The sequence below is a fragment of the Bufo gargarizans genome, chromosome 4 (assembly GCF_014858855.1).
Source record: "Bufo gargarizans isolate SCDJY-AF-19 chromosome 4, ASM1485885v1, whole genome shotgun sequence".
NCBI classification, from domain to species: Eukaryota; Metazoa; Chordata; class Amphibia; order Anura; family Bufonidae; genus Bufo; species Bufo gargarizans.
This window is the reverse complement of record NC_058083.1, coordinates 401,077,372-401,103,443: the sequence shown is the minus strand read 5'-3', so window position 1 is coordinate 401,103,443 and position 26,072 is coordinate 401,077,372. Positions and strand designations below refer to the sequence as shown.

Genomic DNA, 26,072 nt, shown 5'->3' with positions numbered 1-26,072 from the left:
TGGATAAGGATCCGTTCAGAATGCATCAATTTGGCTACATTTGGTCTCCGTTGCGTTTTTTAGACGGTCACTAAAATGCAGCTTGCAGCGTTTTTGTGATCGTCTGACTATGCGGAGCCTAACGGATCCGTCTAGACTTACAATGTAAGTCAATGGGGACGGATCCATTTTTCACTGACACAATATGGTGCAATTGAAAACAGATCCGTCCCCCATTGACTTTCAATGTAAGTCAAGACGGATCAGTTTTGACTTACACTTTTTTTGAATGATTAATGCAAACGGATCCGTTATTAACGGATACAAGCGTTTGCATTATTCGGGTGGATCCGTCTGTGCAGATACAAGACGGATCCGCACAAAACACGAGTGAGAAAGTAGCCTAACATGGCTATGGCATTACACTGAAGGGAATTACTTTACCTGAGCATTGATTGGCTGCTTAGGAGGCGCCAAAAGTGTGGGGAGGAGACTCGAGCAATGCGAGGAGCACCGCCACTTGCCGAGCATAGCGATGCTCGAGCCGAACCAGTACTCGGCCGAGCATGCTCGCTCATCACTACACATGAGCAGTGAAGATCTCAGAGCAGGAACAGCTGCGTGAGATCTTCACTGTGCCAGCTCATGTGCAGGATTTCAGGGCGAGGCATTGGAACAGTGAGGATGTCTGAATGAGAGCGGGAGTGGCAGTGGGGAGAGGAGCAATGGTGCCCTAAGGGGAAAGCCAAGCCCCTTGTTGCTCTAAGCACCTCATCTACATTTAACTAAAAGTAAAATAACAGTTGCAGAGAAGGCTCATTCTAGTAACCATGATCAACCCTACTAGGCAGTATGCCTTGTTTAATATAGTTGATCATGGTGACCTATGCGGGCTGGAGGGGTTAAAAAAAATAAAAAAAATAATTGAACTTACCTTAATCCACTTGTTTGCACAGCCGGCATCTCTTCTGTCTTGTTCTGTGAGGAATAGGACCTTTGATGACATCACTACGCTCATCACATGATCCTTCACTATGGTGATGGATCATGTGACGGACCATGTGATGAACGTAGTGACGTAATCAAAGGTCCTATTGCTCACAGATGAAGACGGAAGAGATGCCGGCTGCGCGAGCAAGTGGATTAAGGTGAGTTAAATTATTATTTTTAACCCCTCCAGCCCTATTTTACTATGCATTCTGTATTCAGAATGCTATTATTTTCCCTTATAACCATGTTATATGGGAAAATAATAATGATCGGGTCTCCATCCCGATCATCACCTAGCAACCGTGATTTTCATGCAACCCCATTCATTTCTAGGGGGGGCCTGCGTTACGTGAAAGACGCACAAAGAAGAGCATGCTGCGATTTTCACGCAACGCAAAAGTAATGCATGAAAATCACCGCTCATGTGCACAGCCCCATAGAAATGAATGGGTCCGGATTCAGTGCGGGTGCAATGCGTTCACCTTACACATTGCACCCGCGCGGAAAACTCGCCCGTGTGAAAGGGGCCTAACTCCAGTTCACATTTATGTAACCTATGGAAATGGCTTAGCGCTGCCTGCTCAGCTTTTTCCATAGTCCCAGACACTCAGTATTCCGACAGGTTTGGGGAGCCACATCCTACAGATAGATGTTTGAGATGGAAATACCCCTTTAGGCCCTTATGCACACGACCGTTGTTTGCTTCCGTGTCCGTTCCGCCGGTTTTAGCGTTTCATGTGCGGACCCATTCATTTCTATGGAGCCATTAAAAATGCAGATAGTGCACCGTTTGCCATCTGCGTCCGTGAGCCGTGGTTCCAGTCTGTCAAAAAAATATAACCTGTCCTATTATTTTTATCCTGCCCGAACAGCCTACAGCTATCAGTCTACAGCAGGGCATTGTGGGAGTTGTAGTTTTACAACAGCTGGAGGGCCACAGGTTGAGCATGCCTGAGTTAAAGAGATGGTCTTATCTTGACATATATGATATATCCACAGGAAAATAGCCGAGCGCAGTTAATTGGCTATTTTAGGAAGTCCCATTTCTGGAACATTCTGTGGATATGCCATAAATTTTCAGATGGGAATACCCCTTTAATATTTTCTTCTAGATTTGCTGTATTTTTCACCCTATAAGACGCACCGGCCCATAAGACGAACTTAGGTTTCAGAGGAGGACAATAAGAAAAAAATATTTTTCATTAGACCGCAGGTAAAGACCAGCAATCTGACCCCTAATGTTAATAAGACCCCAACAAGATCAGACCCCTTCTGATCACCGCTTCCTGGTCCTCCGGTACTAATAAGAGCTTCCATAATTGAAAGCGCTCATTAGTATTCACCACATAAGACGCAGGGGCATTTCCCCCCCACTTTTGGGGGGGGGGGCAAATGCGTCTTATGGGGCGAAAAATATGGTATTCACAAGGTGTTTTTTTTATCTTTAAAGCGGTTATCCAGGTATTGATAATGATGACCTATCTTCAGGATAGGTAATAATTGTAATATTGCCGGGGGTCCGAGTCCCGGGACTCCATCTGATTAGCTGTTCCTAGGAGCTGCAGTGATCCGTGGAGCTCTGGGGAGTGCAGCTGGCTCCCGGCAGCTTTCCAAGCACAGTGTTGTACATTGTATAGCGGTTGTGCTTGATATTGCGGATCAACCCCATTCACTTCAGTGGGGCTGAGCTGTAACTAGGCCATGTGACCGATGTACAGTGACGACACATGGTCTAGGAAGAGGCCGCGGCGCTCACTGAGTGCCGGCCTCTTCTAATAGCTGATCAGCGGGGTCCTGAGGATAGGTCATCAAAATATATATTTCTCGCCCATTTTCCTTGGGGGACACAGACCTTGGGTATAGCTCAGCTCCCTAGGAGGCGTGACACTAAGTAAAACTGTTAAGCCCCTCCTCCATCAGCTATACCCTCAGCCTGGAGATAGAGGCTACCAGTTTTAGCTTAGTGTCCAAGGAGGCAAGACACTCCCTGCTACTGCAGGGCTGTTTTCTCCTTGATATTTTATTTTTCTAATTTTGTTATTTTACTTTTTCCTAGGGATACCAGAGACGCATGGACCTCTCTGCTCTCCCGGGGTTGAGCTGCGCCAGTGCCAATTTATCTGCACTGCTGCCTCCCCCACAGAAGCAATAGGAGGATCTGAGCAGCAATGGCTCCCCTACATCCCGCCAGCTAGGGGGTCGCCCGGACGCCAAGCCCCTCTACCAGCTTCCTGCCACTGCGGTGCCAGTGGCTGAAGGGGCGACCCTGCTGGAAGGAACTGAGGGTGAAGACGTCGTTCGGTGAGATGGCTATTCCAGCCCATACCCCGTCCCTATTTGCAGCACCTACCCCTCTGGGTAAGGGGGGCACCCGTGGTCGCTTATTCTGAGCGCTCAAGCAGACCCTCCCCAGCTCCCCTCAGGTTATCCTCAGCAGGGGGGCCGCCTTCCTCCACGCCGTTCCCCCCACGCTGCTTTCTTCAGCCCGGCATTCTCTCTCCCTCTCTCCCTTCCCGCCGCCGCCCGCTCCGTTCCGATCGGGGGGCGGGGCTTATGCCCGACATGGGCAGATCGCGGTGGAGCTTGTTTCTCGGCGAAACAGGGGACTTGGTGGCAGAGGGTCACCCACCTGGGCAAATCGCCGCACTCCAGGGGCCTGCGGGCCCTTTATTTTCTGGCATCTGGCTTCTTCTTAGCCCTGAGAGCATTTTCGGCAGCAGGGGGCGTGGCTTACGCGCGCGTCCTGTTGGGGGCAGAGCAAGCGCTGGAGGGGGCGGAGCTTGTTTTCCCCGCGATTCTGCTGAGATTTCCCGCGCTTCCTCACTCCTGACAGGAAGCTGAGACACGGTGGGGGACTCTAAACTCCTGTGTACATCGCTCGGCTTCTGTGGGCGCTATCTGCTGGCTCACTGTTGTTGCTGCTCTCTGCTGCTGCTGATCTGCTCCATCTCTACTCCTGACGTTCTTCTGAGGCACTGGTAGGACAGTTAACCCTCTCCTAACCCTCCTGGCCATAGCTGCTATAACCCTTTGTGGTCTCTGTAACCCTTGAGCTCCTGCACCCGCCTGATCAGCGCGCTGTAGATGTACGGCGCTGGGCATTAAAGGGGTTGTCCGGGATCAATTTTTTTTACAGTGTTAACAGGTGGATCTAGCTCCCATATGTTTTAAGGTATTTTCGCCATTTCTACGCGGCTCCAACGGTCCCCCGCGCACTGTTTACATCTCTGTTTATGTTTGTCTAACTTCCTGCCGCTCTGCACTGTGGGTCCCAGCGCAGCGCGGTATCACGTGCTTTCAGACGACTCATCTCCGCCCCCTCATTGTTATTCTGCCTCCTGCCACACATCGCCACGTCCTCCATGCTTCTGGCCCCCTTGAATCATATTCCTCCTTCTGCCGCACATTTTCCTCCCCCTTAGTAATGCCCCTAAACTCCTCCTGGCTCAGTCCTTTGAAACGTGATTAGGTCCGAGTATTGCTTCTATCGCCAGCCTGCCACCCCATTTGCCTGCATTGGAGGCGTTTACTATGCTAATTAGCATAGTTCCCTTGCCTCCTTCATTGTGAACAACATGCCCGTTGACGTCACCAGACCGGAGGGATGTGGCTTAGCGCAATCTGTTGCCGCCGAGGTACCGCCCCTCCGAGCGCTCTGCATAATGCCTGCAGCTGATGGTGACGTCACCGGGCTCCCTGCGAAGCAGAAGAAGCGACTTTGCTCTACAGAAGGGACCCGGTACGTCACTGAATGTGAGAAAAGACTCACTTCCGGCTGAGAATTTGTGTAATGAATGAGGCATCAAAAAATTATGTGAAAGGGACTTCTCGTGGGTATTAGTACAGCTTTCGGTGCATGGTATAACCTGCCGATTTTCTAGGGTGCGGGCTTCGAGCCTTTACAGGTAGTGCATTGCCTCTACCTTCTACTACGGTGACAGCATCAGCGTTGCCTCAGTGTGGTTTTGGGTATGCACTTATTCAGTTTGCATATGTGTATTGTTTGCATGGCTCCCCTTCCCGAGTAGAGCGGTCGTACTGTCCTTGTTGTCACCCATAGATGCTGGTTCCCTACTGAGCCACATCAGCCTTCTCTACTTCCCCCCCCCTTTCGCAGGGCGCGTAGTTGCACTTTCTCCACATACTGTTACTGCTTGCTCGGCTAGTGTTCATAGCCATTGGGGGCTCGTATGCCCCCTTTCTGCTGTGGGGTGCCTACGCGGGTGGTGTTGGTCCAGGTTCTTTAGCCCTGACTTGTTCGTCATAGTCCCGCTGGAGTGTTCTTCTCTTCTGGCCAGTCCTGTATGGTTTGTGGGTTCGGACCTTTCTGTAGGGGGGTGCACGCTGCTCCCCCTTACCGGCTTCCGTTGAATCCTTGGGACCTTAATCTGGTGCTCAGCGCTCTCCAGTCCTCTTAGTTTGAGCCTTTGCAGCAGGTGTCCCTTCACTTCCTGTCCTGCAATGTGGCCTTTTTGGTGGCAGTATTTTCCATCCGTAGGGTGTCGGATCTAGCGTCATTCCGGAGGGACCGAGACGAGGGCTGTCTGTCTCCAAAGTTTCCATTTCCTGATGGATTTGTTTGGCTATTGTGAAAGCGTACCGCATCAGTGGATGGGCTTCACCCTTCCGGGTTACTGCTCATTTTGCTCGGGCAATGGTTGGGCAGTACATCATGGGGCTTTGGCCCTTTAGGGGTGCAGGGCGGCTGCCTGGTCGCCTGGGCACACTTTTCCTTGTTTTACAGAGTGCACACCTTTGCATCTTCTGACATTTCTCTGGGATGTAGAGTTTTGCAGAAAGCGGTCCTCTGCTCGGCAGGATGGCTTCTTTGTTTATGACCCATCCTGGGGACTGCTCTGGAACGTTCCAAGGTCAAGACTGAGTCCGCAATGATACGGATGAGAAAACTAGATTTTTGTACTTAAAGTAAAATATGTTTGTCTTCCGTTCATTGGGGGACACAGCTCCCACCCTGTATGTACATTACTGGTTCACCTAGATGGGTCCTTCTGGTTTTTCAGGATGACCCAACTCCGGTTTTCTTCCTTTTTATTATTTCCTGTTGGCTTCTCCTGGCTGCTCCTACTGCTTTTGTACAAACTGATGAGCTCAGTGTCTGCAGGAGGGATATAGCGGAGAGGAGGAGCTAACACTTTTTTTGCTTAGTGTCGCCTACTAGTGGCAGTATCTATACCCAAGGTCAAGACTGTGTCCCCCCAATGAACGGAAGAGAAACCGATTTTACGGTAAGTACAAAAATCTAGTTTTTAATTTTGTGGGACATGCAGGACTTTCGTATTACTTAAAAATTTTGTCTAATATAAATTTTTGGTCTTATTTAGGGAAAATGATGAGAGACATAAGGCATTTCTATAGCACCAAAAGCAAATACTGTTTTAGTTTTACATGTATATCTCCCATAAAGAGCATCTGTCAGCATGAACAACCCCTATCCTACCAGGCATATTGCCTGGTAGGGTTGATCATGGTGACTAAAACAAGCCCTTTCTCTCTGTAGTCAGTATTAGGCTCCATTCACACATCCGCAAATGGGTCCGCATCCGTTCCGCAATTTTGCGGAACGGGTGCGGACCCATTCATTTTCTATGGGGACGGAATGGATGCGGACAGCACACAGGTGCCGGGGGTGTGTGTTGCGAATCCGCAATTTGCGGTTCCGCAACACACTACGGACGTGTGAATGGAGCCTTACTGTTGCAAAAAAATTCTTAATTTTAGCTATATGTAAATTAGGTGCTTGGAGTACCTAGCAACTGCCCTAGTCCCTTGCAGCACCATCTCACCTCCGTCTCTACCTGTTGCCACTCCCCCTCCCAGTGAGATTTATAGGACCAGGTATCCTCACTGCTATGACGCCTGACCCTGAAATCTCACTCTCGTAGCAGTACTATTGGCACATGAGTAGTGATGACAGAGCACCAAAATGTTCGGGTACTCGGTCTGAACACACAGCGATATTCGTGCGCTCGGCCGAGCACCCGAGTATAATGGAAGTCAATGGGAGACAACCAGGCACCCCCTGCTCGGATGAGGGGAGGGTTCCTGGTTCATCGGAAAAGGTCTGAAAGTGATGGAAACACCTCTGAAATCGATCAGGAACAGCAGGGGGACCATGTCTGGATGCATCTTGGACTCCAATGTCGCTGCTGGGAACCATGTTGTACGCCACTTTTACAGACTGACAAAAAAAAAAAGCCTTTTTAGAGGAAAAATTGTTAGGAAACATTTTTTCCTGTATATATTCAATTGTACATACAGTGCAAGTGCTGCCAAAAATTACAAGGAAGAAGCACTCCGATACAGCCTGTATATCACATAAAGGGCCTCATTCACATGGTGCTACAATTGTTCAGGTACACTGCTACACTCCTAAAGCCTATGCATTAAGTGAAAGGGCTGCCAAATATTGCAAGGAGCCGGCACTCCAATACTCCTTTTCTTACACATAATTCGCTGCTGGAATACTGTATATACAGTTGCGGCCTAAACGCACACACAGATGTGCCCAAAACGTGTTAAATTTGCCCAAAATATAAATAATTATCTGCTGGAGTACTGTTTATAATGTTTGTGGATTGAACGCACACACACAGATGTGGCACAAATTAGGGTAATTTCCTCAGAAAAAAAATTATCTGGCGCTGTGTATATCTCACTAGCAGACCCACTCTAGTGAATAAGCCTCTTTTTATAATGTCTGATAAACACACTGCTTTCTGATGGCGTACTGTAGATCTCCCTAATATCAAATCTTTCTATCTTTTAAAAGCTTTTGAGTACTTAAAAAAGCGTTTTCCAGCCCTGCACTATCTGTCCCTTCCTGAAGACTCCTGTCCCTGATACTGCTGAATTTATCCCCTGGTGAAAAAAACAAAAAAACACGGACTGTTTGGTCTTTCAATAGTTTTTGGGGAGTTAAATCTGTGAATTTCCAGCAAAACGCTATCTGTCCCTGCCTACTGTCTGCTCTCCCTGACGCTGAATGATCCGAGCGCGGGACGTCGGCTCCTATATAAACTGGTATCACGTGTTCGGGCCAGCCAATCAGTGTAAGGCTAATAGCGAAGGCTACTTTCACCCTGGCGTTTCTGGGTCCGCTTGTGAGATCAGAACGGATCAGTTCAGCCCCAATGCATTCTGAATGGATAAGGATCCGTTCAGAATGCATCAATTTGGCTACATTTGGTCTCCGTTGCGTTTTTTAGACGGTCACTAAAATGCAGCTTGCAGCGTTTTTGTGATCGTCTGACTATGCGGAGCCTAACGGATCCGTCTAGACTTACAATGTAAGTCAATGGGGACGGATCCATTTTTCACTGACACAATATGGTGCAATTGAAAACAGATCCGTCCCCCATTGACTTTCAATGTAAGTCAAGACGGATCAGTTTTGACTTACACTTTTTTTGAATGATTAATGCAAACGGATCCGTTATTAACGGATACAAGCGTTTGCATTATTCGGGTGGATCCGTCTGTGCAGATACAAGACGGATCCGCACAAAACACGAGTGAGAAAGTAGCCTAACATGGCTATGGCATTACACTGAAGGGAATTACTTTACCTGAGCATTGATTGGCTGCTTAGGAGGCGCCAAAAGTGTGGGGAGGAGACTCGAGCAATGCGAGGAGCACCGCCACTTGCCGAGCATAGCGATGCTCGAGCCGAACCAGTACTCGGCCGAGCATGCTCGCTCATCACTACACATGAGCAGTGAAGATCTCAGAGCAGGAACAGCTGCGTGAGATCTTCACTGTGCCAGCTCATGTGCAGGATTTCAGGGCGAGGCATTGGAACAGTGAGGATGTCTGAATGAGAGCGGGAGTGGCAGTGGGGAGAGGAGCAATGGTGCCCTAAGGGGAAAGCCAAGCCCCTTGTTGCTCTAAGCACCTCATCTACATTTAACTAAAAGTAAAATAACAGTTGCAGAGAAGGCTCATTCTAGTAACCATGATCAACCCTACTAGGCAGTATGCCTTGTTTAATATAGTTGATCATGGTGACCTATGCGGGCTGGAGGGGTTAAAAAAAATAAAAAAAATAATTGAACTTACCTTAATCCACTTGTTTGCACAGCCGGCATCTCTTCTGTCTTGTTCTGTGAGGAATAGGACCTTTGATGACATCACTACGCTCATCACATGATCCTTCACTATGGTGATGGATCATGTGACGGACCATGTGATGAACGTAGTGACGTAATCAAAGGTCCTATTGCTCACAGATGAAGACGGAAGAGATGCCGGCTGCGCGAGCAAGTGGATTAAGGTGAGTTAAATTATTATTTTTAACCCCTCCAGCCCTATTTTACTATGCATTCTGTATTCAGAATGCTATTATTTTCCCTTATAACCATGTTATATGGGAAAATAATAATGATCGGGTCTCCATCCCGATCATCACCTAGCAACCGTGATTTTCATGCAACCCCATTCATTTCTAGGGGGGGCCTGCGTTACGTGAAAGACGCACAAAGAAGAGCATGCTGCGATTTTCACGCAACGCAAAAGTAATGCATGAAAATCACCGCTCATGTGCACAGCCCCATAGAAATGAATGGGTCCGGATTCAGTGCGGGTGCAATGCGTTCACCTTACACATTGCACCCGCGCGGAAAACTCGCCCGTGTGAAAGGGGCCTAACTCCAGTTCACATTTATGTAACCTATGGAAATGGCTTAGCGCTGCCTGCTCAGCTTTTTCCATAGTCCCAGACACTCAGTATTCCGACAGGTTTGGGGAGCCACATCCTACAGATAGATGTTTGAGATGGAAATACCCCTTTAGGCCCTTATGCACACGACCGTTGTTTGCTTCCGTGTCCGTTCCGCCGGTTTTAGCGTTTCATGTGCGGACCCATTCATTTCTATGGAGCCATTAAAAATGCAGATAGTGCACCGTTTGCCATCTGCGTCCGTGAGCCGTGGTTCCAGTCTGTCAAAAAAATATAACCTGTCCTATTATTTTTATCCTGCCCGAACAGCCTACAGCTATCAGTCTACAGCAGGGCATTGTGGGAGTTGTAGTTTTACAACAGCTGGAGGGCCACAGGTTGAGCATGCCTGAGTTAAAGAGATGGTCTTATCTTGACATATATGATATATCCACAGGAAAATAGCAGAGCGCAGTTAATTGGCTATTTTAGGAAGTCCCATTTCTGGAACATTCTGTGGATATGCCATAAATTTTCAGATGGGAATACCCCTTTAATATTTTCTTCTAGATTTGCTGTATTTTTCACCCTATAAGACGCACCGGCCCATAAGACGAACTTAGGTTTCAGAGGAGGACAATAAGAAAAAAATATTTTTCATTAGACCGCAGGTAAAGACCAGCAATCTGACCCCTAATGTTAATAAGACCCCAACAAGATCAGACCCCTTCTGATCACCGCTTCCTGGTCCTCCGGTACTAATAAGAGCTTCCATAATTGAAAGCGCTCATTAGTATTCACCACATAAGACGCAGGGGCATTTCCCCCCCACTTTTGGGGGGGGGGGCAAATGCGTCTTATGGGGCGAAAAATATGGTATTCACAAGGTGTTTTTTTTATCTTTAAAGCGGTTATCCAGGTATTGATAATGATGACCTATCTTCAGGATAGGTAATAATTGTAATATTGCCGGGGGTCCGAGTCCCGGGACTCCATCTGATTAGCTGTTCCTAGGAGCTGCAGTGATCCGTGGAGCTCTGGGGAGTGCAGCTGGCTCCCGGCAGCTTTCCAAGCACAGTGTTGTACATTGTATAGCGGTTGTGCTTGATATTGCGGATCAACCCCATTCACTTCAGTGGGGCTGAGCTGTAACTAGGCCATGTGACCGATGTACAGTGACGACACATGGTCTAGGAAGAGGCCGCGGCGCTCACTGAGTGCCGGCCTCTTCTAATAGCTGATCAGCGGGGTCCTGAGGATAGGTCATCAAAATATATATTTCTCGCCCATTTTCCTTGGGGGACACAGACCTTGGGTATAGCTCAGCTCCCTAGGAGGCGTGACACTAAGTAAAACTGTTAAGCCCCTCCTCCATCAGCTATACCCTCAGCCTGGAGATAGAGGCTACCAGTTTTAGCTTAGTGTCCAAGGAGGCAAGACACTCCCTGCTACTGCAGGGCTGTTTTCTCCTTGATATTTTATTTTTCTAATTTTGTTATTTTACTTTTTCCTAGGGATACCAGAGACGCATGGACCTCTCTGCTCTCCCGGGGTTGAGCTGCGCCAGTGCCAATTTATCTGCACTGCTGCCTCCCCCACAGAAGCAATAGGAGGATCTGAGCAGCAATGGCTCCCCTACATCCCGCCAGCTAGGGGGTCGCCCGGACGCCAAGCCCCTCTACCAGCTTCCTGCCACTGCGGTGCCAGTGGCTGAAGGGGCGACCCTGCTGGAAGGAACTGAGGGTGAAGACGTCGTTCGGTGAGATGGCTATTCCAGCCCATACCCCGTCCCTATTTGCAGCACCTACCCCTCTGGGTAAGGGGGGCACCCGTGGTCGCTTATTCTGAGCGCTCAAGCAGACCCTCCCCAGCTCCCCTCAGGTTATCCTCAGCAGGGGGGCCGCCTTCCTCCACGCCGTTCCCCCCACGCTGCTTTCTTCAGCCCGGCATTCTCTCTCCCTCTCTCCCTTCCCGCCGCCGCCCGCTCCGTTCCGATCGGGGGGCGGGGCTTATGCCCGACATGGGCAGATCGCGGTGGAGCTTGTTTCTCGGCGAAACAGGGGACTTGGTGGCAGAGGGTCACCCACCTGGGCAAATCGCCGCACTCCAGGGGCCTGCGGGCCCTTTATTTTCTGGCATCTGGCTTCTTCTTAGCCCTGAGAGCATTTTCGGCAGCAGGGGGCGTGGCTTACGCGCGCGTCCTGTTGGGGGCAGAGCAAGCGCTGGAGGGGGCGGAGCTTGTTTTCCCCGCGATTCTGCTGAGATTTCCCGCGCTTCCTCACTCCTGACAGGAAGCTGAGACACGGTGGGGGACTCTAAACTCCTGTGTACATCGCTCGGCTTCTGTGGGCGCTATCTGCTGGCTCACTGTTGTTGCTGCTCTCTGCTGCTGCTGATCTGCTCCATCTCTACTCCTGACGTTCTTCTGAGGCACTGGTAGGACAGTTAACCCTCTCCTAACCCTCCTGGCCATAGCTGCTATAACCCTTTGTGGTCTCTGTATTAGAGTACAACCACCTTTCAGCATGTCAGATCCCACGGGTGCCCCCAAACCCTGGTACCATGCCTGTACCGCCTGTAAGGAACTTTTTCCGCGTGGACAATCTGAGCCGCATTGCCTTGCATGTCAGGCCCCGATGCAGGGCCCGCTTCCCGCTGCGACCCCCGGTGCCTCTGAACCCCCTGACTGGGCTAGGTCTCTGTCTCAGGCAGTGGAAAGCCTTACACACGTAGTGGGCCGTCTCGTGGATAGACCGCCTCTCCCGCAGGCTGCCACAATCCCTGTCGCACCCGCTGGGACTACCGTTTCTGCCGCCCCCACTGGTTCCCTGCCTCCCAGCGAATCTTCCAGGGCCCGGCATACTCAGAAACGTTCAAGGGTTGAGCGCACATCTTCTCCAGATGCTTCGCTCTCTCCGCCATGCGTGCGAGCTCAGTCGAGTCTATCCTCTCAAAGGGATACGCTTTCTGAGGGAGAACTGGCGGATTCGGACGTGGACATGGACTCAGAGCTTCCGTCCAAATTGGCGTCCGCGGTGGGGCATCTTATCGCTAGCATCCGTGATACCTTTCAGATACACGATGACCCCCCCAGCTCCGAACAGGCCGGCGTGTCCTTTCTCCGCCCCAGACAGGCCTCCAAGGTTTTTCCCATACACGCTGATTTTTCTTCTGTGGTATCCAAGGCTTGGACCCGGCCTAACGTCCGCTTTATTACACCCAAAAAGCTGGACATTTGCTATCCCTTTCCAGCGGATTCTGTGACCACGTGGACATCCCCGCCTAAGGTTGATCCTCCCGTGGCTCGCCTGTCCAAAAGCACTACTATTCCGGTACAGGACGGATCTTCCCTCCAGTCTGTTGAGGACCGTCGTACGGAATCCCTCTCCAAGGCCATATTTACTGCCTCTGGTTCGGCCCTTAGACCGGTCTTTGCCTCAGCCTGGGTTGGTAAAGCGGTCTCTGAATGGGGTTTGCAACTGGAACGGGAGTTAGGGTCGGACGTCCCTGTTCAGGACCTCCGCTCCTTAGCCCAACTAATTGTTCAGGCCGGAAAATTCGTCTGTGAGGCCTCCCTTGATGCGGGTGCCCTCATTGCCCGTTCCTCTGCCCTGGCAGTTTCTGTCAGGAGGGAACTCTGGCTGAAGGTTTGGGCGGCGGACGCCGCTTCCAAACGCTCTTTGGCCGGCCTACCATTTACGGGTTCCCGCCTGTTCGGGACCCGTCTGGACGAACTTATATCAGAGGCCACGGGTGGGAAGAGTACTCTCCTCCCCCAGTCCAGGCCAAAGGGCGCCCCCCGTGGTCGCGCTGGTTCCTCCCGGTTTCGGTCCTTTCGCAAGACCACCGGGTCTAGACCCGCGGCCAGTTCTTCTTCCTCTGGCCCAGTCCAAGATAGGCGCAAGAAGCCGTTTTTTCGGATGCAACCTACCTGGCGCAAGTCCCAGCCTGCACGGGCTCCCACAGGCCAGCAGCCCTCTGCCTGAAGGTGCGCCCCCACCCACCCGGGTGGGGGGCCGCCTTCTCCTGTTCAGGAACGTATGGCGGGCCCACATCTCAGACGCATGGGCGCTCGAGATTGTATCTTGCGGATACAAGATCGAATTTGCGTCCATTCCGCCAGACCATTTCTTCCGATCCCGTCCTCCGCGGGATCCCGTACGAGCGGCCGCCTTCTTCGCGGCTATTCGCTCTCTAATGGACAAGGGTGTCGTCGCCCCCGTGCCTCCGACGGAAAGGTTCAGGGGGTTCTACTCGAACCTCTTTGTGGTTCCCAAGAAGGAAGGCTCAGTGCGACCGATCTTGGACCTAAAACGCCTGAACCGTTTTCTCCGACTACAGAGATTCCGGATGGAGTCTCTCAGGTCAGCAGTGGCCTCCCTGGAAAGAGGGGATTTCATGGTTTCGATCGACATTCAGGATGCATACCTCCACGTTCCGGTTGCTCCATGTCATCACCGCTTCCTGCGCTTCGCGGTGGGGGACGATCACTTCCAATTCGTCGCCCTTCCCTTGGTCTGGCGACGGCTCCTCGGGTGTTCACCAAGGTCCTGGCCCCTGTCTTGGCCCTTCTACGTTCAAGAAGTGTTTTTCTTCTCCCATACTTGGACGACATCCTGGTCAAGGCACCCTCCTTCTCTCAGGCATCCGGCAGTGTGGACCTCACCCTGGAGACCCTGACGTGGTTCGGTTGGGTTATCAACCACCCCAAGTCTTCCCTTATCCCCTCCAGACGGCTGATCTTCCTGGGGATGCTCCTGGATACAGAGTTGGCGGAGGTCCGCCTCCCGTCGGACAAGCGTCTGGCCCTTCGCGGGTCAGTTCACAGTCTCCTCCGTCATCGCCGCCCTTCCCTCAGATCCAGCATGCGGTTGTTGGGAAAGATGGTTGCCTGTTTCGAAGCGGTGCCGTTCGCACAATTCCGATCCCGCACCTTTCAGAGGGCAATTCTGTCGGCCTGGGACAAATCACCGGGGAGTCTGGACAGGACCTTTCTTCTGCCTCCCCTGGCTCGGGCTTCCCTCAGCTGGTGGTTGCATATCCCTCTAAGGGGGAAGTCCTTCCTCATACTGAACTGGCTGGTGATTACCACCGATGCCAGCTTACGGGGGTGGGGGGGGGTTTTCCCTCCCCGGTCCGTCCAGGGCGTTTGGTCTCTATCGGAGTCCAGACTTCCAATCAATATTCTGGAACTGAGGGCGATTTTTCTGTCCCTCAGACACTGGACCCATCTACTGAAGGGCCACCCTGTTCGGATCCAATCGGACAATGCCACGGCTGTGGCATACATAAACCATCAGGGAGGCACTCGCAGCGATGCAAGAGGTGTCCCTCATTCTCCTCTGGGCGGAGACGCACGTGCCGGCCTTATCTGCGATTTACATCCCGGGGGTGGACAACTGGGCGGCGGATTTCCTCAGCCGGTCCACCATCGACCCGGGAGAATGGTCCCTGCACCCAGAGGTGTTCGAAGCCCTTTGTCTTCGCTGGGGTCGCCCCGACGTGGACCTCATGGCTTCCAAATTCAACCACAAGGTCCCCCTATACCTGGCCAGGGCACGGGACCCGAAGGCATACGGCGCCGACGCGCTCGTCCTTCCGTGGCGCGAATTCTCCCTTCTGTACGTCTTTCCTCCTTTTCCCCTCCTGCCACGGGTTCTTCGGAGGATCGCGGCAGAGGGCGTTCCCGCGATTTTAATCGCCCCGGATTGGCCCCGCCGGTCTTGGTACGCCGACCTAATGTTGCTGTTGGCAGACGCACCGTGGCCACTGCCCTCCAGGGAAGACCTTCTCTCTCAGGGACCGATCTTCCACGAGCATTTAGGCTCGCTACGTTTGACGGCGTGGCTATTGAGACCGCCGTCTTAACGCGACGGGGTTTCTCCGCGGACGTAATCCGCACCATGATCCGTGCTCGTAAGCCTGTATCCTCTAGGATCTACTATCGGGTTTGGAGGTCCTATCTGGGGTTCTGTGAGTCCCGGAGCATCCCTCCTCTCCGATTCTCCCTTCCCACACTCCTGTCCTTCCTCCAGTCGGGTCTGGACCTGGGGCTGAGCCTCAGTTCTCTGAAGGGACAGATTTCGGCGCTGTCTATTCTTCTCCAGCGTCCCCTGGCCCCTCTAGGGCCCATTAAGACCTTCTTACAAGGGGTGGCTCACTCTGTTCCGCCGTACCGCCCTCCAGTTCCTTCCTGGGACCTGAATGTGGTGCTCTCGGCGCTCCAATCCGCCCCCTTCGAGCCTTTACGGGAAGTCTCCCTTCGTCTTCTGTCCTGCAAGGTCATCTTTCTTGTGGCCATCACGTCTCTCCGACGGGTGTCGGAGTTAGCGGCTCTTTCTTGCTCCGACCCTTTCCTGGTCTTCCACCAGGATAAGGTTGTGCTTCGGCCTGTCCCGACCTTCCTGCCAAAGGTGGTTTCCGCCTTTCACATCAATGAGGACATCGTCCTTCCGTCGCTCTGTCCCTCTCCTTCCCACCCCAGAGAACGGGAACTGCACCGTCTGGATGTGGTCAGGGCGTTGAGGATTTACTTGGAGGTCACCGGATCCTTTCGGCGCACGGACTCCCTGTTTTTGGTTCCGGAGGGTTCGCGCAAGGGTTTGGCGGTCTCCAAGGTGGCTATTGCCCGTTTCATTAAACTGGCGGTGTCTGAGGCTTATCGAGCCCAGGGCAGAGCTCCGCCTTTCGGCATCACTGCTCATTCCACCAGAGCAGTCGGTGCTTCCTGGGCGCAGAGGCATCGGGCCTCGGCTGAACAGTTGTGCAAGGCAGCCACTTGGTCCTCTCTGCACACTTTCACAAAGTTCTATAGAGTGCATACGCATGCATCAGCGGATGCTGCTTTGGGCCGCCTGGTTTTGCAGGCAGCGGTTTCCTGATGCTCTGGTGGTGTTCCGCCTTGGGTTTGTGGTCCCTCCCTTCTTGGACTGCTCTTGAACGTCCCAAGGTCTGTGTCCCCCAAGGAAAATGGGCGGGAAAAGGAGATTTTTGTATAACTTACCAGTTAAATCTCTTTCTCGCTCTTCCTTGGGGGACACAGCACCCACCCTTCTGTGTTTGGTTACAGGGTTATGGTTTGGCGCCCCGTTGGGTTGCTGGTTGGTTGTTCCTGTTATTGGTTGTTTTCCTTTCACTACTTGGACACGCAACTGGTAGCCTCTATCTCCAGGCTGAGGGTATAGCTGATGGAGGAGGGGCTTAACAGTTTTACTTAGTGTCACGCCTCCTAGGGAGCTGAGCTATACCCAAGGTCTGTGTCCCCCAAGGAAGAGCGAGAAAGAGATTTAACTGGTAAGTTATACAAAAATCTCCTTTTCTGGATAGCCCCTTTGCAGGCAAGTGGTTTATATTGCATGAATTTTAATATTTGTGTATATGAGAACTGCAAAAAGAATTTAATATTTTCACAGGATGCTTTAAATCAATACATTGTTCAGACAGATCTAAAATTTAAATTTTGCAGAGGTAATCATTATAATATACTTTCAACCTTGAATCATAGGTCTATGTTGTGGCAATGACTATTAAAAATGAAGCAGACTGTAAGCCCAGCAAAGCCGTCAAGACAAATGAAGATGATGATTATGGTACCACAGATGAACTTCCTCCAGATAGCCTGATATCCTTAGTTGAATCGGCTTTGCCAACGCTTAGCCGGTTGTGGCTGGCCGTGTTGAAAGACTATGCTCTGCTCACCTTGCCACAGGAGTTTGCCAGCCAGCTTCCACCTGATGGTAAGTGTCCTCCCACATGCACCTGTTGTTATTTCGTGTACAGTTCTGGATAACGTACATGTCTATATGAACTTTTTATCATGGTTATGATGCAACTACAACTTTCCCATATCATTTTTGTTATTGTTTAGTAGGTAAAACATTGTCTTTCTATGTATTTAACCTTTTTATATTTTCTTTATTTTCTGCATTTGTCTTAATAAACAGGTGGAGAATTTTACACCCCTGAAACTATTGATACAGCTAGGTTACATTACCGCAACTCCTGGGCACCTATACTACATGCTGTGGCCCTCTGGCTCAACTCCACTGGCTTTAATAATTCACAGACTGCAGATGAGACAACCATAACAGGCTCTCAGAAACGGAACCCCACCATAGCGCTGAACCAGCCACCGGGAACACCACCCAGCCCTAAGTCACTTATGGAGCTTAACAAAGATAGAATGCATCTGATATTAGGTGGGTGGCATTTAATGCTCTTATATCATAGTCTCACAAATAATAAACTTTGCAATGTACTTCGAATTCCCCTCACTTTGTCACCGCAGGCGTCCTGCCCCATGTTCTTAATGCAACACGACGACTTTACGTCCATAGTTACGTCTTTCCCTGCAGCAGCCTCTCTCATGTGGACAAAGGAAACTTGAAACAAAAGTATATTGCAGAGGTTATTATTTTTTAATAGGATACAGCTTTCCTCTGGAGTCATTCCTATGGGTTGTTTTTGTCTCTGATACTGCTGAGATTTTTTGCTGGAAATGTTCAGCACTCGTAAAATCTAAAAAAGTCTTTATTTCCCCTCGGGGCATGTATAAAAAAAAAAAAAAAAAATTCATATGCGTTTCTGGGTAAAAAAATACTCTTTGTCACAACATGATGAAGGGTATTTTTTTTTTCACCAGAAACAATTTTTTTAAAATTTTTCCATTTTACAAATGCTGAACATTCCCATGTCTTCGTTTGCTAATCTGGGGAACCAGTCCTGCGTTAGAGCACCATTTCAAGATGGAGGTGAGCTGATCCTATTTTTTTTGTTTTGTATGTTGTGTTTTCTGACTGTTTTATACTAATGACTTATCTACAAGAACAATGATCAGTATCTGAACAGTGGGGGTTCTGACTCCCAGGATCCCCGTTGATGTGCTGTTTGAGGAGGCCACGACGCTCCAATGAGTGCCATGACCTCCTCACAGTGATGTACATTGTCTCGCTGCTGTGCTTGGTATTGCAGCTCAGCCCCATTTACTTGAATGGGACAGATCTGCTTTTAGGCCACGCGACTGATGAATATAAAGTCACTGGCCTAGGGTAAGCTGAGAGAAAACCGCGGAGCTCACAAGAGCACCTCGGCCTCCTCAAACAGCCGACAGGAGTCCAGGGTGTCTTGAGAATAGGTCATACATAAAACAGTCAAGAGACCTCTTTAAAATCTGATCAATAACATCCTTTATATATAATCAGGTATCAGCATTCAGTTCTTCTGTGCACCTCGACCTGAGGAACCTGTTGAACATGTCACGGCTTGCCTTCAGGCTCTGCATATTCTTCTGGAGTCGTCTTTTGCTAGGAGTCACATAGCAGAAGACCAGGTACATTTAAATAATTATTTGAATCAATTCCTTTTCCTTGTGTCTCAGTCACAAAAGGCCTCCCAAGTCTCTTATGGAGGAAAGCAAAGATTCAACTGGCTGAGTTTGAACCTGTCCTAGTTGTTTTGTGTCCACAGCAGTACATGAGAGCTGTTCATCACACTTCCTGGCCCAAATTTAACGCACCTAGAATCTGCCTAAAATTTGCACAAATTGGTACAATTTTGGCACAAATAGGGCTTCGACTATTTTTTACTTGCTTGAAAGGGTACGGCTTCATGTGAATGGGGGTGTAGTCCAAGATGCAATATTTTGTGCCACAATTCTGATGTAGAGTTCTGTCTCACAGTAAGTCAACCAAAAGGGTCTATCCTGGCACCACATTTATCATCCAACATGAGCCCTGTGAAAAATCTGGTGCAGATCTAGACAGTCTAAGTTTGCACCATCTGCAGGCTTAGTAAATTGATCACCCATATTGAAATATACCCTACCTTGCATGGCATAAAGCATTGCTGTGTGAGGTTATAATCTCTTATAACAAGACAAACTGGATAACCCCCATCAAGTTCACCAAAATAAATCACTGGTTTTTAGTCCTGCTTGAAAGACATAAGATGACTTCATCTATTGGATGATCCTCTAGCTAAACGTTACCATCTCTTTCATGGAGCTGGCTGTTTACTGTAAGTTAAACTATGTCCTATACTCTTGGCTCCTACTGGCATCCACACTAGTGGTATACCTGAATGTCTCAGAATCTGAAACCATTGTGTCTTCTACTCTAGGTGATTGGAGTGGAACTTCTAAATGTCTTACATCGCTTACTACTGACCTGTAATCCAACATCTGTTCAACTGCTAGTCACCAGTGTGGTGCAGCAAATTGTGCGGGCAGCAAACGACAAATTACAGGAACAGAGAAATGCTCAAAGTAAGGTTACTAATATTGTACTTATTGCCTAATTACAAGTATGACAATAAACACTACTAGTAAAGTCATTTCCCAATGTTTTTCTACAGACAAAGATGACACAAGTGAAAAGGAAACACAGGTAGTCTTGGGTGAAGGTGAAGAAAGTGGTGGCTTGATCCCAGCAAAGTCTCTTGTCTTTGCTGCTATGGAGCTCCTGATGTTCATCCTGGTACGACACTTGCCACAGCTCAGCTCCAAGGTGTCCGACTCCCCAAGTCATGTTATCAGCAAGCAGCAGCAGCTTTCGGAAGAGAGTACGCGGCTTGTAGCATCTACAGTGACCATTCTAGCTGATCTGCCTCCTTTGTGTTCACCAGCAGGTAGCTGTTTCTAGATCTTTCACCTTTAGTATAAACTAAAATAATAATCAATTTCAGTGCCTTAAGGGTCTCCAAACTCGACAATCATCTATTGTGTATGGGGTTGTCCCAACTCTCCCTCAATGGCATATGTCTGGGCTGGGGGAAAGAAAGATTGGGTATGTTTGATTTCAGTATGCCTTATCCCTTGTTCTTTTGGGTGTCGGACAGCAGCTTAGTGATGCTTATGTCTGAAAGTGCTGTGGAATATGTCGGCTCTATATAAGTGAGTAAAAATTGAGAATGCCTGCATTTTAGGCCAGGCCAAGCGTGCGTGGGGGAGGGAAACAGGGTACGGTTTGAAACATCTGGGTATTTAGGGGTATGGCACCTTTTTATCCCCGATTCCTCTTTCAATCCATGAGTTTCAGTGCGTTGAGATAGTACTTAGGCAGCTATATCCCAGAATCTCTAGTTATTGCTCTGATATTTTACACTGGATCTGTCATGTTAACATGTCTCTTTTAGTAATGGCATTTACTAGTATCGTACCCAGTCGGCTGATGGATCACATGGCTGCATCCAGGTATTTTTCTGTCCTCTGCTCTGTCTTAGCTTTGCCTAATGACCGCCAGCATCAGGCCAAAGTCCCTAGGCAGTGTCCCCTGAAAACACATGCAAAATAACTGGCTGCCGAGCAGTAAAGCACCGGGCATCTTTTGAAAGCCTGACTCTTAAACAGTTAAAAAATCTTCAGGCTTGATCACTTTATGATGAATACATATTCCCCTCTCCATTTCAATCAAATGTTTTTTGTTTTTTTGTTTTTTTTGCAGGTTGTATGACCATACTGCCTACCATTCTTTACTTGGTCACTAAAGTCTTGAAGGAGACTGCAATAAAGTCTTCAGATAATCAGATGCCATTGCCGGTTAGTGCCTGCTTACAAGCGATAAAAACCATTGTCACTTCTCCACTGGCCAAGACAGAAAAAACCCAGAAGAAGTGGACTGACCTAATTCGTAGCACTTTAGCATCTGTGTTGGAGTATCCACAGACAGGTAAGAAATCGGGGCCACCAGTGGTAGCATTGTGCAGCCACAGATCAGCAGACCTTTGAAATAGATTATTGAAAAACAATGTAATATACAGTACAGACCAAAAGTTTGGACACACCTTCTCATTCAAAGAGTTTTCTTTATTTTCATGACTATGAAAATTGTAGATTCACGCTGAAGGCATCAAAACTATGAATTAACACATGTGGAATTATATACATAACAAAAAAGTGTGAAACAACTGAAAATATGTCATATTCTAGGTTCTTCAAAGTAGCCACCTTTTGCTTTGATTACTGCTTTCCGCACTCTTGGCATTCTCTTGATGAGCTTCAAGAGGTAGTCACCTGAAATGGTCTTCCAACAGTCTTGAAGGAGTTCCCAGAGATGCTTAGCACTTGTTGGCCCTTTTGCCTTCACTCTGCGGTCCAGCTCACCCCAAACCATCTCTATTGGGTTCAGGTCCGGTGACTGTGGAGGCCAGGTCATCTGGCACAGCACCCCATCCCTCTCCTTCATGGTCAAATAGCCCTTACATGGCCTGGAGGTGTGTTTGGGGTCATTGTCCTGTTGAAAAATAAATGATGGTCCAACTAAACGCAAACCGGATGGAATAGCATGCCGCTGCAAGATGCTGTGGTAGCCATGCTGGTTCAGTATGCCTTCAATTTTGAATAAATCCCCAACAGTGTCACCAGCAAAGCACCATCACACCTCCTCCTCCATGCTTCACGGTGGGAACCAGGCATGTAGAGTCCATCCGTTCACCTTTTCTGCGTCGCACAAAGACACGGTGGTTGGAACCAAAGATCTCAAATCTGGACTCATCAGACCAAAGCACAGATTTCCACTGGTCTAATGTCCATTCCTTGTGTTCTTTAGCCCAAACAAGTCTCTTCTGCTTGTTGCCTGTCCTTAGCAGTGGTTTCCTAGCAGATATTCTACCATGAAGGCCTGATTCACACAGTCGCCTCTTAACAGTTGTTCTAAAGATGTGTCTGCTGCTAGAACTCTGTGTGGCATTGACCTGGTCTCTAATCTGAGCTGCTGTTAACCTGCGATTTCTGAGGCTGGTGACTCGGATGAACTTATCCTCCGCAGCAGAGGTGACTCTTGGTCTTCCTTTCCTGGGGCGGTCCGCATGTGAGCCAGTTTCTTTGTAGCGCTTGATGGTTTTTGTGACTGCACTTGGGGACACTTTCAAAGTTTCCCAATTTTTCGGACTGACTGACCTTCATTTCTTAAAGTAATGATGGCCACTCGTTTTTCTTTACTTAGCTGCTTTTTTTCTTGCCATAATACAAATTCTAACAGTCTATTCAGTAGGACTATCAGCTGTGTATCCACCTGACTTCTCCACAACGCAACTGATGGTCCCAACCCCATTTATAAGGCAAGAAATCCCACTTCTTAAACCTGACAGGGCACACCTGTGAAGTGAAAACCATTTCAGGTGACTACCTCTTGAAGCTCATCAAGAGAATGCCAAGAGTGTGCAAAGCAGTAATCAAAGCAAAAGGTGGCTACTTTGAAGAACCTAGAATATGACATATTTTCAGTTGTTTCACACTTGTTTGTTATGTATATAATTCCACATGTGTTAATTCATAGTTTTGATGCCTTCAGTGTGAATCTACAATTTTTATAGTCATGAAAATAAAGAAAACTCTTTGAATGAGAAGGTGTGTCCAAACTTTTGGTCTGTACTGTGTGTATGTGTGTGTATATATATATATATATATATATATATATATTTATTTATTCATGAGCAGAGCTCTTGGTCACCCAATGGTGTTGGGTGCTGCAGCTGCAATTTCCTGTACAGTGAGTGGCTGGGATCGCTGCTGTGCAGAGAAACAATGAAGCTGGTACAACGCTATACAAGCACTGCAGTCATTCATTTGTAGGATGGGAATATCCCTTTAAAGGGGTTGTCGTTCTTCACCTAGGCAGCCCCTCTGAGTGGAGCAGATGCACTCATCTGCCCTGCGCTGAATCGCTCCTGGGTGAAAAAGGGGATATGTCCAGGTTCAGCTCTGAACCCAGACAACCCCTTTAAAGGGATATTCCTATCTTACATAGTAACATAGTACATAAGGCCGAAAAAAGACATTTGTCCATCCAGTTCGGCCTGTCATCCTGCAAGTTGATCCAGAGGAAGGCAAAAAAACTCTGTGAGGTAGAAGCCAATTTTCCTCACTTTAGGGGAATAAAAATTCCTTTCTGACTCCAATCAGGCAATCAGAATAAATCCCTGGATCAACGATCTCTCTCTAGTAGCTATAGCCTGTAATATTATTACCCTCCAGAAATACATCCAGGCCCCTCTTGAATTCCTTTATTGTACTCACCATCACCACCTCCTCAGGCAGAGAGTTCCATAGTCTCACTGCTCTTACTGTAAAGAATCCTCTTCTATGTTTGTGTACAAACCTTCTTTCCTCCAGACGCAGAGGATGTCCCCTCGTCACAGTCATCGTCCTGGGAATGAATAGATGATGGGATAGATCTCTGTACTGACCCCTGATATATTTATACATATTAATTAGATCTTCACTCATTCGTCTTTTTTCTAAAGTGAATAACCCTAATTTTGATAATCTTTCAGGGTACTGTAGTTGCTCCATTCCAGTTATTACTTTAGTTGCCCTCCTCTGGACCCTCTCCAGCTCTGCTATGTCTGCTTTGTTCACTGGAGCCCAGAACTGTACACAGTACTCAATGTGTGGTCTGACTAATGATTTGTAAAGTGGTAGGACTATGTTCTCATCACGGGCATCTATGCCCCTTTTGATGCAACCCATTATCTTATTGGCCTTGGCAGCAGCTGCCGGACACTGTTTTTTGCAGCTTAGTTTGCTGTTTATTAAAATTCCTAGATCTTTTTCCATGTCAGTGTTACCGAGTGTTTTACCATTTAATAAGTACGGGTGACTTGCATTATTCCTTCCCATGTGCATAACCTTACATTTGTCAGTGTTAAACCTCATCTGCCACTTATCTGCCCAAGCCTCCAATCTTTCCAGATCGCTCTGTAGTAGTATACTGTCCTCTTCAGTGTTAATTACTTTACACAGTTTAGCAAGCCTTCTACAAGATCATTAATAAATATATTGAAGAGAATAGGGCCCAATACTGACCCCTAAGGTACCCCACTAGTGACAGTGACCCAATCTGAGTATTTACCATTAATAACCACCCTCTGTTTTCTATCATTGAGCCAGTTACTTACCCACTTACAGATGTTTTCTCCCAGTCTGAGCATTCTCATTTTATATACTAACCTTTTATGTGGTACAGTGTCAAATGCTTTGGAGAAGTCCAGATATACGACATCCATTGATTCGCCGCTGTCAAGTCTAGAACTTACCTCCTCATAGAAACTGATTAAATTTGTTTGACATGATCTATCCCTCACGAAGCCATGCTGATATGACGTTATTTGCTTATTTCCGTTAAGATGCTCTAACATAGCATCTCTCAGAAAACCTTCAAACAGTTTGCCTACAACAGATGTTAAACTTACCGGCCTATAGTTTCCAGGCTCTGTTTTTGGACCCTTTTTGAAAATGAATGGACTGCAGTTCTTGTATAGCGTTGTCCCCCCTTCATTGTTTCTCTGCACAGCAGTGATCCCAGCCACCCTCTGTACAGGAAATTGCAGCTGCAGCACCCTACACATTTGCGTGACCACGCTGCAATTAGGGAGCTCTGCAGAGAAAACTTAGAAGGGGATGCAGCATTAAACCAGCACAGCTCCCCCCTCGTAGAGATATGCCCTCACTTTACAAAATGGGAATACCTCTTTAATTTGCAGCATTCCTAATTTAAACATGTTTTTCCTTTTTAGTTATGCGTTCATTTTTGTTTTGTGTGAATCTGTAAAAAGTAAGCCTGTTTTCTGTACTCAAGGTGACTCCAAACTGGATGAAGTAAGCTTACTGACGGCTGTTGTACTTTTCCTGTTGTCTGCAAGCTCAGAGATTATCGGTGTGCAGTCATTACAGACTGGGTGTATAAACAAGTTCAAAGCAGCCATTACATCCAGTGACCCTGGGGTGAGTTTGTAAAACATGGATCCTTTTACTTTCACTATTTTATACATAGTAAAACCACAAGGATGGGCTTCTAAACAACTTTCTGAAATCATAAACTTTTCAAGCACGTTTGCAGTGAGGGAATGGGTATTTTCATGCTGTAACCAATTATATAACCATCCTTATGCCACAGCAAATAAAAATTTTATTTTTATGAGGGGAATACTTAAAGGCTGTAGACACTTTTAAACATTATTTTTGCTGTTGAATGTATAGTGTAAAAAATAAATAATAATTCTCCAATTGGTTATGTTTAAAAAACACTTAGTTTTACTTCTACAGCCTGCATGTGCTCTACTTATTTTTATACAAAATCCGTCAGGCAGTTAGTTTGATCTGTTGTCTGTAACTCCTCCTTTGTCCTCTCGGGAGCAAGCACCTGTACAGAACACATCACTTCTTCATGCAACAGGGACTCAGCTGTTCAAGCAGAGTGTCAGGATCACCGAGGCTCAGTTACATGATGAAGTGCTGTGCTCTCCTAGTTGACTACAGAACACAGTGCTTCATCATGTATCTGGGACTCGGTGGTCCTAACACTCCGTTTGCGCGGCTGAGTCTCCGTTATGTGGTAAAGCACTGTGCTCTATACTTGACTACAGAACACAGCACTTCTTCATGTGGGCAGCTATAATGTAAGGGGGGCAATAAGGGGCAGCATTACTGTCAGGG

The 26,072-nt window shown here is 48.3% G+C and overlaps 1 protein-coding gene across 3 annotated transcripts in view; it reads left to right on the top strand.

Annotated features, from left to right (window-relative positions):
- HEATR5B (HEAT repeat containing 5B) overlaps window positions 1-26,072 on the top strand; it is a 92,671-nt gene that overhangs the window by 57,900 nt on the left and 8,699 nt on the right. For all 3 annotated transcript variants that reach the window (XM_044289452.1, XM_044289450.1, XM_044289451.1), the window contains exons 28-34: window positions 17,148-17,379; window positions 17,587-17,841; window positions 18,844-18,971; window positions 19,760-19,904; window positions 19,994-20,266; window positions 21,082-21,306; window positions 25,216-25,361. In XM_044289452.1, coding sequence (XP_044145387.1) covers window positions 17,148-17,379; window positions 17,587-17,841; window positions 18,844-18,971; window positions 19,760-19,904; window positions 19,994-20,266; window positions 21,082-21,306; window positions 25,216-25,361 — 1,404 coding nt within the window. The remainder of the gene's footprint in view (window positions 1-17,147; window positions 17,380-17,586; window positions 17,842-18,843; window positions 18,972-19,759; window positions 19,905-19,993; window positions 20,267-21,081; window positions 21,307-25,215; window positions 25,362-26,072) is intronic.